Raw genomic sequence first — 15,469 nt, forward strand, 5'->3', positions numbered from 1 at the left:
TAGAAGCAGATTTTAGTTGTTGCATTGCTGTAAAATGGGACTACAGCAAATCAAGAGTGCAGCCACAGACTTCAGTTTTGTGCATCCCCTGAGGCAGCTGCAGGGAGAGGTGTTGCAGAACTTGGGTTTATCTATTTACAATTGATTTGTAAAGTATTTTTTATTTATGTAAAATCAAACAAGGGGAGCTTTTCATAATGCATGGATGTACCTAGGTCTCTTCTGTTCTGAAAAGTACATTTTACCATGTCTATTCATGGCTTCCATTATTCACAAGTCTTTGAATAATAACACTGCCCAGGAAGAGATCTGATATCTATGGGGTTACTTTTTGTGCTGCTTACTTGTTTGTCTGTCTGATTTTTCTTACTGCATAACCACAAGTGTAAGTTTGTGGTTTAAGTTACGATAAGGAAAAAACCAATAATTTAATTAAGAGATTAAAGGACATAGAGATAAAGAAATCGGGTGCTAAAATCAGAGTGGGAGTTTGTGTCTTTTATTAGAAGAATTAAAACAGATGAATAAACTATTGTCCAAAGGAGAGTGTTGACTAGCAAATTCACGTGGCAGTGTTAAAGCTGTGCATCATGTGTTGCTGTGTTTTGGAGTGGAGCTGGTTCTTCAGGCTGCTCCTGCAGAATCCTACTTTTTAAATACCCTCTTTAAAACAAAATACCCTTTTTAAAATAAAATAAATACCCTTTTTAAAACAAAACCAGTACAACTCGTTTCAAAACACAAATTTCTTGCAGTTGTTAATGATGGGATTGCTCCGCCACAAAGAATTCTTTTTCCACCTGAGAAAATCTGTATGGATTGGCAGCAAACACAAAGTGTTGGAGTTGGGCTGCAGAACCTCGGCAACACTTGTTTCCTTAATTCTACTCTCCAGTGTTTGACCTACACGCCTCCTCTTGCCAATTACATGCTTTCACTTGAGCACACCAAGTCATGTGAGTATTTCTAACACTATAAATCTGTTGGACAGCTCCAAAGGGGAAAGAAAAACAGGGTTCTATGAAGAAAATTCTTAGTTGTTCTATTTTGCCTGTAGAAGCAGTTTTTGAATGAGATCTTCAAGGTCTTTTCCAGCCTAAATGGTTCTATGATTTTGCTAACAGGAAGCTCAGAATTATAGGAGGCATATAAAGTGAATTTGTTAATTTAATGTGCCACGTAAAACTTAAAGAAAAGATCATTTCTTGCTTCATGTGAATAATGAAGTGCATTGTAAAGTGAGGCATTTGATGAACATTTGACATTTGGGTTTCCTGCTGGTAGAAAGGTGATAAAGTTTAGGATGTTGGCATTGAAGATTCTTAGTCTTCACAGCTGAGATACTGCAGTGCACTAATACTGTGATAAATTACATGTCCAGTGTTGACCCATTAAAAATCCCAAACATTCTAGAAAGCACTATAAGCTAATCTTTTATGAACTCAAATACAAATTTGGGGGAGACTGTACTGAAATTTAGGCTAATTTTATTCTAAATAATTAAGTTTGTATATTTTAAAGCCTGGAATTAATGTTCTTGAATTTTGATTTTATACTTGACTTTATTAAGCCTAGGGGAGTTTCTTTTTATATCCATAAATATGGAGCTGTTTCCTAAGGCAGCTGTATGCTTTCTAGTTTGGTATCTTAATATATATTCCTAGAAGTTTGATTGTGTTTTATTCTCATATATAAAAATTATTTCAGTTAAGAATCACGGAATTATTGGAAGGAACCTTCAAAATTATTTAGTTCCAATCCTCTGCCATGGGGAGGGCTCCTTCCAGTGGGAATATTCCAGGCCAGGGTGGATGGGGTTCTGAGCAGCCTGGTCTGTGATTTAAGGAGTTTTATTCTGTACAATTCTCCATAATAAAATGCCACAAAACTGTTGGGATATTGACACTGTAGGAGAAGGGAATGTGTCACAGAGAGTGGACATTGCCCCCACTACTTAGATTATTACTATTTTAGTGAGGGTTTTCCTTTTAGCAATGTGTATTTGACTAGAATGGGATGCTTTCTTCTTTCCCTAGGTCATGTAGAAGGATTCTGTATGATGTGCACAATGGAAAGTCACATCAACCAGGTCCTGTGTTGCTCTAATAATGCTATCAAACCCACATCTGTTATCAATGGCCTTAAAAGTAAGTAGTTTCATACAGGTTCATTTTAAATTTTTTTTTTAATTTTACAGTGAGTTATTTGATGCATGTAAATATTTTTGCTACTTTAAAGAAGAGGTATTTTAGAAATGTGTGTTTTATTTCATTCTATAAGAAATAATTATATGATAACCTTCTTATTTATTAGGAATAGGAAAACATTTCCATTTTGGCAGTCAAGAGGATGCACATGAATTCTTATGCTTCACTGTTGATGCTTTACAGAAAGCTTGCTTGAATGGAAGCACCAAGTAAGGCATAAAATAATTACATTTCAATCTTTCCTAGCCCCTCTTACTACTTTATTTACTATCATGAATTAAAATCTACGTCCTTGGTTTTCATAAAACCGAAAATTGTTTGAGGAATTAACTCTGTGCTTCAGCCTTCTGAGGTCTGACTCTAATTTCTTTCCAGATTAGACAGATCTTCTCAAGCCACCACACTTATTTATCAAATATTTGGAGGATATCTCAGATCTCGAGGTACTTTTTAAAAAAAATTACTGTCTTTTGAACTGATCTGTGTCTTTTTGTCTGTCTGTAGCAAAGGAGTTTGTAGTTTGACTAAAGTAATGTGTATTAATAATTTAAATTCATGCAGTTAGTCTCATTGAAGTGATGTTAAGCATTTGTGTTTTGGTTCCAGTAAAGTGCTTGAATTGCAAAGCAGTGTCGGACACGTACGAGCCATTTCTCGACGTTACTTTGGATATAAAGGTAAGAATGCCTGTGAGCATGGCCTGGGTTGTGTAAATGCTTGTAGAGCTTTGTAAAATAAAGTCATTTTGCTTAGAAACTTACCTTGTTAAAGCAAAACAGCTTGGGAGTGGATGGTGGTGGATTGGACTGTGTTGTTCTGTGGAAGCCATGGAAATGCTCTCCATGTTTGGATTGGATTTAAGCTGGAAAAATAATAATTATGGCTACACAAACAATGATATAATCATACTTCTCAATTATTCTACTTCAATATACATCTATTGTTAGACTGATGGGTTTGATTTTTCTCATTATTAATGCCAAGGCATACCACAGATACTGTCTGGCACTGCAAAATTTATTTATTTTGAAGTGGGATCATTTTGAAATGAGGCAAATACTCAGAGAACTCCATTTCTGGCTCCTCCTTCACAGTGTTTGCTGGTTCACAGTAGGCCACTTGAGTATAAACTAGCAAGGTTCTCTTGTAAAGTGCTTGTTGTAAGTGCTGGAAATTTTGCAGTTCTTGTGACTTAGTGTTCTACTTTCTCTCTACTCATGCAGGCAGTTACATCTGTCACCAGAGCTCTAGAACAATTTGTGAAACCAGAACAGCTGGATGGTGAAAACAGCTATAAATGTAGCAAGTAAGATTGTTATTAATTACACCTTGATACAAGTTACATATTCATGCAGTGCATGACTTGGAGGATGAGTTATCTCTTGACTTTGTTTAGCAGTAAGACAGAGATGACTTGCTGTTTCATTCAGTTTTGTTTACATAACTAATATACTGAAATCATTCAAAGCTTGGGAAATAATGCACTCGTTTCTAAATGAGTATTTTTTTATATTTCTGTTTGAATATTTGTAAATACATTATAAGAATTGTATTGCTCACATTAGACTTCTCTTCCTGATCCTGTCTGTGCTGGGCCTTGTCAGCCTCCCTGAGTGTGAAGTTGCACACTAAATACTCATGGCCAGAAGTTAAAAGGCATGGCTGAGGAATGTGAGCTGGAGCACAGGGATGTGGACAAGGATCTGGGGTGGGAGGCAACACAGCTCAGTCACACACAAACCCACAAGTTTAGTCTTTTTGTGAGTTTGAAAAGAAGGGTTTGGGGTATGTACAATGTCATTTCCATTGCTGGCAAACTATTATATTAGTTTTCGGTTTCCTTTTTTTTTCTACCCTTATTTTTTCTAATAAGGATTACTACTGCCTGAAACCTTCATCTCTAAATACAAGTTTCAGAATTTTACAAAACAATTCTTTTTTTTTTCCTTATTCTGGGTGGCTCTCTTATTTTCTTCACTGGCTTTCTCCATTAGTTTGGAATTCTCTGCCTTGTATTTTGACATGAAGTTTTAAAAGAAGCAGTCAAATCCTTTCTGTTTGTTACTCAGCAGTACTTTTCTTGACAATGTGAAGTGACATGTTTCAGTCTTTGTGCTGATGGTTGCATTTCAGGACTTAGTCTGTACCTCCTTTGAGTGTGCAGTGAAACAAATGAAATTAACAATTTTGTTTTGAAGGACTGCAGAGAGTTTGTCTTTCCAGGCAACCTCAGTACAAGAAAACTCAATATTGTCCAATATTGTCTGCCTCTTGCAGAATGGCTGTTTCCTTCCAGTGATTTCTTTACATATTTTTACTGCCTTACCTTTCTGACATAAAGATACATCTTCAGGCATTTACTTGGCTATCCAGAGATAATGTCCTAAATCCTTTGTTCCGTGGAGCTGTCTCTAATATCCTGCTACATTCTCTCCACTAACAAAGCTGAAATGCAGTTTATGGATTTAAGAAAAGATCTAACATATTATACAAGCAAAATATCATTCAAATATCATAAGCACATGTGAGAGATGGAAACTTTTTTCACTTCTGAGTGAGAAAAGAATATAATGTTAAAAATGTCTGTGCTTGTTTTAAAGGTGTAAAAAGATGGTTCCAGCATCAAAGAGATACACGATACATCGCTCTTCCAATGTTCTCACAATATCACTGAAAAGATTTGCAAATTTTACAGGTGGAAAGATCAACAAGGTATGTTTGCAGCTGGAGTGCTCCTTTATCTTCTTGGAATGGGCATTTCTCAAAGATGAATACTCATTTTAAAGTTGTTCACATTTCAGGCAGTAACTACAGTGTAAGAGAAGTTGATATAACAACTTAGCAACCATGGCTGTTACTTTCCTTTTTAATACTGATAGAGTTCCTGTGTGACCATAAGAACATACCTTCCCCTTAAAGAGCTAATTCTGTGGAAAACAGCTCCCTGCAGCTTAAGTTATTAAATGTTGTTTCTGGGAACAGGCATTTTCAAGTTAATTGAAAAATATATTTATACAGTCCTAATCTGTGTCTTTTTCAAGCTGTTCCATGAAGTATTTCAGGATAACTTTTGAATCGTCTTTGTCTTTGTTTAGGATGTAAAATACCCTGAATATTTGGATCTTCGAGCATATATGTCCCAATCTATTGGAGAACCCCTCATCTATGCTTTGTATGCAGTTCTTGTACATAGTGGCTTCAACTGTAATGCTGGACACTATCTCTGCTTCATAAAGGTAGAGATCAGCTCAGCTTCTAACAGGATAAAATTTGTGCTGGCAAACAAATTAAAATGTTATTGGTAACCAGTGGTTTTAGGGGAAAACATTGCATCATGTGCTTTGTTTGCTTTGTTTTGGTATGCTTTGTTCTGCAGTGCTCTATCTGTGATGTCCTTTGGAACACGTGCAATTCATCTGAAGATATTCTGTCTTTGTTTGCAGGCTGGTAATGGACTTTGGTACCGAATGAATGATGCCTCAGTAGAGCTTTCTGATATCAAAACAGTTCTCAATCAGCAAGCTTACGTACTTTTCTATATCAGGTAATAACACCAGATGTCCTCAGAACATTTTTATTCTCAAGTTGCTAATGCATTTCTTGTTTTGAAGGCTTTTTCTTTTCACTGTAGGAGAGTATTACTATTTGTATTTTTCTGTCTAAGTGGAAATTCCCTGTGTCATTTATTACCTTTCATTGCTCGACCTTAAACTTCTACACTTGGGTACACTGCTTTCCATCTGCTCACTGTAGCTGGCTGGTTTAGAAAAGAGGAGAAATCGTGGCTATAGATGGTGTGAGGCTGAACCATTGCTCTGGAAAGGACAGTCATTGTAGGAAAACCATTATCTAATCTTCAGTTTGTAGTCCTGCCTAAATCTTCCAGATGTGTCTTTTGTGTTATATTCACTGTTGCTGAGATTATGGGATGGGTTTAATCCAGAATTGGCTGAGGAAGAGCTGTGAGCTGAGGTGTCCCTCTGTCCCCAGGCGCTATGACCTGACGCTGGGCGAGCGAGCGTTCTACCTGCCCGCGCCCTCCTACCCGCGCTCCTTCCTGGGCCAGCGCGGCGCCGGCAGCAAGCAGCCCGCCTTCATGGGCCCGCGGCTGCCTCCTCACATGATCAAGGTAACTCCAGGGGGATAACAGCACCACGTTATACCAGGCTTTGGTGTAGGGTGGGGTTTTTTGAGTTTGTTTCCCTTCCACACTGCAGGTTTCTTCACAGCCCTCATGCTAGAGCCAGAGTTGCTCAAACAGTGGCTAATCCTTAACTGTGCAGCCATGCCAGTTTGTTACTTTACCCTTCCAGCTCTCCTAAAGCTTGAGAGCTGTGCTCTTGAGACAATTTGTCTATTAATGCCTAAATAACTTAAATTTTAAAAGTAGTCTATTAATGCCTAAGTCATTTAAATTTAAAAAGTAAATATCTGCCCTGTCCCTATCAGTGTTACTTTAGTTGAGACAGTGATAGACTACAAATTGTCTTGTTCCTGAGTATTAGCAGGAATATTCCAGTGTTGTCGGGGAGGAAAATGACTATTTTTTAATAGCTCTAGTCAATGTTAAATTGTTTGGGTGGGTGTGAAACTGATGCTCATTTGGTACCAAAGGCAGGATTTACACACACCCATTGGATGTGCGTGTGTATTGGGAGGAAGATGAGGTTTCTTCTTGGGTATTGAGGCAGTCTGTAGTACAATTTAGCATGAGAATTTAATGTTGTAAAACTTCCAGTGCTGTGTGTTTGAACATGTCCATCTTACAATCTCTTCAAATCCAGAGTTCAAGTCGTTTAAATGGAAATGGACCCTTGAAAGAAGATCCCAGTACTGTTGGTGTTGCTGTGAAAAGGCCTTCTTCAGCTCCACCAACAGCTTGTGTTCAGAACTGGGCCATTTCCAGGCCGTCAATGGCAGACCCTTCCAAGGCCCAGAAGATCACCATCAGTATTCACAACAAGCTGCCCCCGCGGCAGGCGGCGCCGCAGGCCGAGTGCCCCGGCAGCGCTGTGGAGGAGGAGGATCTGAAGCCCCTTCCTTCAGCCACAATTACGAACTCTTCTGCAGCAGAGCCTACCTCAAACCTCTCCACAGTGTCAGTTGCTACTAATGTCTCCAAGCAGGAGGTTCCTGATGAAATCTTTGTTGAGCCAGCAGTGAATGGAAACCCCAAGCTCTGTTCTGACAGCATGGTCCCTTACGGTGCAGAGCCTTCAGGAAAACCCGAGGAGTCAAAGGGCTTGTTCAAAAGGCATTGCAATGTCATCTCTTCCAATGGGATTCTGATTGGGAAGGTGGTCCGTACATTGCATAATTCCCATTCATCCTGTCAGAATGCTGAAGAAAGATCCCAGCATGAGCTGCCAAAAATTGATTCCCTAAATGGTGCTATTAGTTTAGATAATGAATATAAAGAAAATGGACTGAAACTTGATGATTCCACTTGCCAAGTCCAACCCGTTAAACCTTCTGAGATTTTCTTCTCTAAGGCAAACGGAGTGCTTGAAGCGGTGAGTTACATTTGTTCATCTGCACTTTCTCAGCTATGATATGTTCAATATTCATGGGCACTACAATGTGGAATACCAAGAAAACATAAGCACAGATTTTATTCTAACCCTTTGTGTTATTATCCCACTGAATTTGCAGAGCTGAGCTAACATGAAATATGTCAACATAAGAGAAGTTCAGGGAGATAATACTTCATAAGTTTCATAAAATACATTTTTGGGAGGAGGGGGCTGACATGTCAAGTGGGAAGAGTGCAGGTATCTCTGTGATCTTGTGTAACATGTAATGTTGGAAGTTTGTCAGCAGTGGTTTTTTACTAAAAATAGCATTTTTTCTCTTTGTTAACTTCTGTGTTTTAATTGTAGATGCCTAAAGATTTGTCACCAGATCCTCAAGGTATCTTAGAATCTCTTACGTACAGCCAGTTGAACAGCTTGTCAGAGGAAAAGAGGTAAAGTGACTGCACTGATTAAAACAAGATTTCATACAAGTTTATTACTATTTTATCCATCTTAAATAATACTTAAAAATATTTACATCAGTACAGGGAATTCCACACTGTATATCTGGTATTGCAAACATCAGCACTGGGCACACATTATCCTGATACTAAATACAGGCAGATGCCTCCTGTAAAACTTTCACAGGATGTTTTTACATTTTTCTTTCATTGTCTGGAATACTTTTTCTATTCCTCTTTCCCTTTTTTCATCCTAGGATGAGTGAATGTAAATTCCCACAATCTGCTCTCTCACCTGGGAGAATAGGAAATCTCTGTGTTTACCTTTTTTCTAAGTGGGGAAAGAGCAAATACAGTTGTTCTGGCTATTGATGAGATTCAGAGCTGCAAGTGAAGGAGTTGGATGTGTTTGGGATGGGTTTTTTAAGGCAAGACCAGCAGAACTGAGAGAAGAAAAACTTTCCATGGGAACTGAGGGGGGTGTAAGAATGGTTTTCTAAAGTCAATGTCTTTCAGAATTTTGCATTAGCAACTTTTTTTTTTTTTAGGAGATTTTACTCCTAACATCTTTAGATGGATTTTTTTTCAAGTTAAAAATATGATTTTATTTTTGTGCAGTGTCTCTGGACCTCAGAAGTCTTCTGACAATGATGGAGTTACAGATACTGTAGTGATGGAAGCACTATTTGCCTATGAAGAATCCAGGAAGGTTCCTTCCAACTTTAGCTGTGAGGTTGAGAAACTTTTTACTCAATCAGATTCTGAAACCATTTTTACCAAAGAAGAAGTTGCTGAAAGTATTATAACAAAAGCTGATAATGCACATCTCAATATCAATGGTCAGCACAAGGTTAGGAAAAAATCCTTGGATACTGAAGGTGAATTCCTTGGGCAGTGTGAATCTGAAGACATCAGAGATAAAGACAAACTAAGAAGATCAAAAGAACCTGAACTCATTTCAAAAGAAAATCCTTTGTACATCAAAGGATCTCCTGAGAGCAAAGAGAAATTAGGGCAAATTTCCTTTATAAAGCCTGACATTGAATGTAGTTCTAAAAAACTTGCATCTCTAGATATTCCAGATAAATGCCAAGATACAAAGGACATTTCTAATAACTATGTAGAGGTACCACCTGTTAATGACTCTTCTATTACAAAGCTGGATAAAGTATTGGAAAGTCAATTTTCTAGAGCAGATGAGGGACTGAGTAATAAAACATGTGAAGATGATGATAAACATATGAGAAAAAATAAGAAAAAAATCCATGACTCTAAAAGAACTGACAAAGAGCACTACCGGAGGAAGAGAGAAAGCTCGGACACTGAGGAGAAGGAGAGGCAAACCAGAAACAAACCAGATGATCATTCCCAGAGGAGGAGGAGCTCTCACAGCATGGAAACAAACAAGCAAAGCCGTCACAAGCAGGAGTATTGCAGTGAGAGCAAGTACAGATCCTCCCACAACGAAAGGAACAGTCCCAGTAACGGCAGGAGCTCAGGAAAATACTCTCGCTACAGATCCCGAAGCAGAGAAAGGACAGACCCAGACAGGAGTAGGTATTATTATTCCAAAGGAGACAGACCCTGGATTAGGGAAAGATACTATCAAGATGAATCACGGAGATGGGACAAATGCAGGTACTACAATGATTATTATTCCTCCCATGGAACAAGGGATGGTAGGGAGAGGAGGTCCTCTCATTGTGATAAAGACTATGACAAACTGAGCCAAGCTTACAGCAGGTCACACAAGGATTATCACTGCAAAAGCAGATGGGCTCACAGCACACTCTCCCGAGAGGAGGATGTGCATCACTTCAGCAGCCACAGAGCAAACTTCCACCACTGCTCAGTACCTCAGCAGCACTCGGAAAAATACTCCCGTGAGAGGCACGCGCTTCCAGCAGGCTCAGCTCACTCCAGCTTCGAGGACTCTTCCCGGGAAAATGAAAAAGAAAAGCTAAGAAATGGCAAAAGAAAATACTCCCACCAAGAAGAAAGTGGAAGTGACGTAGAAAAGAAATGCCGAAAGACAGATGACCAAAGAATCAAAAAGTATAAGAAGGTCAAGAAGAAAAAGAAGTCCAAAGATAAACATCGAGAGAAGGATTACAAGTAAGCAAGGATTCCAGCATAATCAGCAATTTTTTCCTAATTATTTTCTGGGTATTTTTCATGTCTGCCTTTTTTTCATTGTTTCTAAGTAACTTATCTGTCATAATGTGACGGGATCATGTTGTTAGGTTGGCCAAGAGAAGATAGGAAAGATGTTGCTGAATTGTGTTAGAACACTAGAGCTGGACAATGTAGACAGAATAACATCTGCACACCGTTCTTGATTAGGTTACAATTTTAATTTTTTTTTTTAATTCCCCATATGCCTGTTAACAATTTGTGTACAAACCATGACCTCTTGTCCTTCATTCTGAGGGCTTAAGATTGCTGCATCTAAATTAACTTAGATATGCAGAAAGTACCACAAAGTAGCAGACACTCTGCAAGTCGTCACCTGTGGTAAATAAATAACATTTCATATATACATCAAGTGCCACATCTGTTTTTCCATTTTTAACTTGCATGTTTCCTTCAGACTTTATGATTTGGATTGCTCTGTGCTCCACTTTGACAATGACAATCGCAAACATAAGAAAAAGAAGAAAAAGAAGAAGCACGACAGGAAACTGAAAGACTTATTGGAATATTTAGATCCTCGTTTCCAGAAGAAAACATGGGAGAAGAAGGAAGAATCCCGTCCTCCAGATGACCATTTATGTGAGCAATACAGAAACCAGGGCAGTAAACAACCCTACAAGGAAGAGAAGCCTTCTGGTGCAGGTGACAGCAAGAAATACAGCTCCATGGCATCCACTGAGTATGTCAGAGGTAAGGCAGGACTCCTGGCTGTTATAAACACCTTTAAATGCTTGGCTGATGAAATCCCTGGGTTTTAGCACAGCTTCCAAACAGCATCGTGGCAGGGGGTTGGAAGTAGATGATCTTTAAGATCCCGTTTCAACCCAAACCATTCTATAATTTGAATAAAATACTACATTCAGTTGTTCATAGCATAGAAACAGTGGAGGATGCTCACTCAGAATAACAGGAGTTGGTGATAATACTGAAATATTGTTGGTCCAGGTGTAGCTCTGCCTTCTAAGCACAGCTGTCAAACCTCCAGAGGACACTTCACAATTTAACACCTGGAGAGTGTTAAATTCCTGCTATTGTTTTATTCAGTTGTGGGATTTTTCTGTTAGTATAGGCTTAACAATACATAGAAGTGGGCTGAGGAAACAGCTCTTTCTCCATTTTTGGTATTTGAAAAAGTCTGTCTGGTGCTTCTTACAAAAAACCCAAATATGAATTTGTGTGCCTGACTAAATTTACACTGAGCTCTCAGCTGTTGCTTGTCATAATCTCAACTTGGGCTTGCAGTAGATAAATTAATTAGTTTAATTAGCTCTAAAATTACGCAATGAAGATGATTGCACACTGCAACAAATTCAACATCTAAAATCAAACTTGACAACATTTCCCATGAAATTTTTGCTGAACAGAAGTGTTTATTATAGAAATAAAACCTTATTAAATGCCTGTTATCTGACACAAACCAGTTCCAATTACTGATCTATTTTAATAGAAAAGCAAAACAATCCCCTAACTATTTTACTCAAAGATAAGTGAAGAAGACAGCTCACTATCCAAAAGCAAGTTTAATTGTTAAATTGTCTACATTTTATACCTATAGTTTAAAAATTGGGTTAATGGTCAGTGACAGTCCTGTTCATTTCTAGTCATGTTGAAACTGTCAATATAGCACACAAAAAAATTGGAGAAGTTTGATCTTGAAATTCTGGAAAATTAAAGTCCTTTTCATGGGGTTTCCACACTTAGGCAGATTGCCACAATTAGTGCACTGAATTCTTGCACTGAAAAGTTTGCTCACGGCAAAGGAGAAGTGCATTTGTGGAAAACTGATTGTATTTTAAGACACAGATAACCAAAAGTTCTATCCTAAAATTAGAGTGGAGGGAAGCTGATTGTTCACCCATTATTGTTTAATGAGAAGAAATTAAGAACTGAATTGAGGTCTTTCAAATCCTAATGGTGTAAAAGGAGGCTTCTTTTTTAATACTCATGTCCAAAATAACCCTTATTGCACTGACAGGGTCTGTTCTAGCTGCCGAATCAGGAACTAAACAGAATAAAATGCTTGTGCTCAGCCGTGGTTTGGCCTTGGTGATTCTGTGGCCAGCAGGTGGCAAACTCGGGTTTTCCAAAGCAGCTTTGGTGAGGAATTCATTGATCTGAGTCTCCTTGCTCAGGGCAGGGCACTGAGGCTGCGGGGCCGAGCAGGAAGGAGAAGGAGCTGAACGACCCCAGGGGGAGACCAGGGCTGCCAAAAGCAGTTTAAGTGTTGGGATTTTTAGTATTTCCTCAAGTCCATGGATGTTAATTAGCTCCATCTTCTGGAGTGTCAGGGGTTTTTTCTTTTTTCTTTTTTTTTTAAGTGGGTCTCAAGTAGTATTCTCTGTTGGATAACATCTGCTTTGTGTTTTTAGAATACTGAATGTCTCAAGGTAGGGACAGGCAAGGAGCCACTGAGGAATTGTGAGGTTGTGCCTTTTCACCCAACTCCTGTTATTTTGAATAAATAAAGGATGAAAACAGCTAGTGAGAAGTTGTTTTTTCAGCCAAGTTTATACAGGAGAGGGGGAGGAGCAGCTTTGAAGCAGTTCTTTCCTACATTCCTACATGTTCTCTCCAGCAAGCTTCTGAAGGCTCTGCCCTTGTGGGTTCAATTTGGTCAGCCTGACCACAAGATTGTTACTAAAACAATGCTGCTTTCTAGGCAGAACTTCAATTACATTTGATCCAGCCAAGGTCCAGCACTTGCTGTTAGAGCAGGTGGCTCTGTCCTAAGGCTCTGTATGGCCCTGCAGCCTTAGCCCAGAACTGGGGAGCAGCTGGATCCTGTCCTGAGGGAGCAGATGGAGCTGGGGCAGCTTTGAGCTTTGTCTTTTAGAAATCAAACCCCTGAGACAGTTTAATGTTAAATGTCACAGCAGGACTGACCTGGTTTCCTTTTGCCTTTCAGATGTGGAGCTGAGTGATGAAAGCCTTCAATACTCAGACTGAACCCACCACCAACCCCAAGGACTTCTGACCACCACCCCCACCAACCCTTCACCTTCAAAACCAACAACTTCTCACCATCACAACCAACGACTTCTTACCTTCAACGACTTCTTACCTTCAAACCTGACATTACCAATACTGACCATCAAAACTTAAGATTTATTATCAATTACCATCAAGACAAAATCCAGTCATAAGTGGTGCTTAACATTTCTGTACAGAATTTTACCATATAAGAACTTTTTTTTAGTTTTTAACTTGAGACTTTCTTTTTTAAAATATACTTCTAATCCAAAAGGGTGAAAACTTTTTACAACTGCTGAACATTGTAAATTACCACATAAATATCTCACTGAGCTGAGATAATGCCCTGGAATAGACCATCTCAAATGCTGCTTAATTACAGACTCAGGTTGACTTTATGTTATTCATGTAATGTTACTCCAAGTTAAGACATCTGGTGCAAGAGCGACCAGGAATTATAAAAGTTGCAACTGACAGTCTGTATATTTAATTTAAAGACTTATTTAAAACTTCACAAGTTTTGCAAGAGCTTCATTTTTTTTTTCTGTGGTCTGACACTAGAAACTAATTTACTTCACATTTGAGTTATATTCAAGATCTGAAGAAAATCTTCTGGTTTTCGACATTGTGAAACAACAAATATGCAGTTCTGAATGTATCTCTCAAGACTATTTGTATATTGTTCCATATGTTTTTATTACATTTTCTTAATATACTGTCATTTGTCTTAAGTCTCAGTTGTCTGTTTTGTCTCTCTAAAGTGTCTAGTTACAGACAAATTCATACTGTGATTTTTATTTTTATTATTAAATGCTATCAAACTGTGATGCACTTATTATTCACTGGTCCTGCATCAGGAGATGAGTGGGGAACCTGTATTAAATACAGTTCATCTGAATAATCTGTCTGGTTTATACAAGCTGTGTTGTTCAGAGATGTCTAAAGTTTGATCTTTGTTTTTTTAAAGATAAAAAGCACTTGCCCCACTGTAAATATATAGCATGTAAAATTTATATAGTATATAAATACAGCAAAGTTAAAATGGATTTTTACTTGAGTTTTACTTGAGTTATTTAACATGCACTGTGTCATGGGAGCTGACAGCTGGCAGAGTGTGTTTGACACTGGAGAAGTCACAACTTCCTCTCAGTGTAGGGGAGAAGATGCTGTTGGTGGGAGCCAGAGAAGAAAATCAGTAACTGGGACTGCAGCTGGCTGGACAAGGATGCTGAAGGCTTCTCTGAACTTAAAGCTTCCCCAGCCAGGCACCAGGCTGGGAGCTCAGCAGGAGCTTGGTATTGTGTATGACAATAAACAGAATAACCCACAAAACCAAAACTAACAGGAAAAAAAGCAAAAAAGAGCAAGGTTAACATCTCACTAAATACTTAAAAGTAATCTTTTGGTACATGGAGAACACCATCAAGCCAAAGCATAATGTACCTGCATAATGTTCCTATGGCAACAGTTATGTGACTTACATAAAGTGACATGGCAAAGTAACCAACATTCCTGTCCTGTATCTGGCTTTTTTGTCCTCCCTTGACCTCTGGCTCCAAGGTTTGGTGTCCTGTCCTTTGTGTGATGAGTGACTCCAGCAGAAGTGTCTGAGAGGAGTTTGTGTGGCTGCTGTGCTGCCCCGTGGCTCTGGAGCAGGGAGGGCACTGGGTGTCACTGCCCCAGAGCTGTGAGAGCAGCACCTGTTTCTAATTGCTAATTGAGGAAACTAATTAATCACTCCAGGAGCAGAGATCCGCTTCCCCCTCACATCTGACTAACTCCTGGCAGGGAACTGACAAAATAAAATACCTCAATTTAGGGTGGCTCTCAAGGGAAACCTCCTTTTACTGGAGTCACACTCATGTGGTAACACACTTCACTGAAACATTTTGCAGTGGAAGGGTTTTTCTCTGAAAAAAATGAAACCTGATAATTTAAATTACTGTGCCTAAGGGTAGGGAAAAGAAGCCTTTTACTTACAAGAGCAGTTGTAAAATTAAACCTTAACCTCTTAAGAGTCAGCTATTGCCTCCCATGTATTCCTGGTAAATGAGGAGACAGTACAGTTTCACACTTTATTTTTGAGAAAATTGACAGATTTAAGCAACAGGTCTTAATGATAAAT

At 38.7% G+C, this 15,469-nt stretch overlaps 1 protein-coding gene across 3 annotated transcripts in view; it reads left to right on the forward strand.

The window, feature by feature from the left end:
- Window positions 1-14,447, forward strand: part of USP42 (ubiquitin specific peptidase 42) — an 18,440-nt gene extending 3,993 nt beyond the window's left edge. For 2 of the 3 annotated variants that reach the window (XM_059484682.1, XM_059484683.1), the window contains exons 3-17: window positions 756-956; window positions 2,037-2,147; window positions 2,314-2,416; window positions 2,583-2,650; window positions 2,814-2,884; window positions 3,431-3,513; window positions 4,808-4,919; window positions 5,303-5,443; window positions 5,651-5,751; window positions 6,198-6,336; window positions 6,992-7,720; window positions 8,087-8,172; window positions 8,800-10,296; window positions 10,772-11,064; window positions 13,280-14,447. In XM_059484682.1, the coding sequence (XP_059340665.1) occupies window positions 756-956; window positions 2,037-2,147; window positions 2,314-2,416; window positions 2,583-2,650; window positions 2,814-2,884; window positions 3,431-3,513; window positions 4,808-4,919; window positions 5,303-5,443; window positions 5,651-5,751; window positions 6,198-6,336; window positions 6,992-7,720; window positions 8,087-8,172; window positions 8,800-10,296; window positions 10,772-11,064; window positions 13,280-13,320 (3,776 nt within the window). In that variant the 3' untranslated portion in view covers window positions 13,321-14,447. Of the gene's footprint in view, window positions 1-755; window positions 957-2,036; window positions 2,148-2,313; window positions 2,417-2,582; window positions 2,651-2,813; window positions 2,885-3,430; window positions 3,514-4,807; window positions 4,920-5,302; window positions 5,444-5,650; window positions 5,752-6,197; window positions 6,337-6,991; window positions 7,721-8,086; window positions 8,173-8,799; window positions 10,701-10,771; window positions 11,065-13,279 lie in introns of those variants that run through there. The other variant, XM_059484684.1, reaches the window with a different exon arrangement.
- Window positions 14,448-15,469: the final 1,022 nt, after the last annotated feature.

The sequence above is a fragment of the Ammospiza nelsoni genome, chromosome 17 (assembly GCF_027579445.1).
Source record: "Ammospiza nelsoni isolate bAmmNel1 chromosome 17, bAmmNel1.pri, whole genome shotgun sequence".
Lineage (NCBI taxonomy): Eukaryota > Metazoa > Chordata > Aves > Passeriformes > Passerellidae > Ammospiza > Ammospiza nelsoni.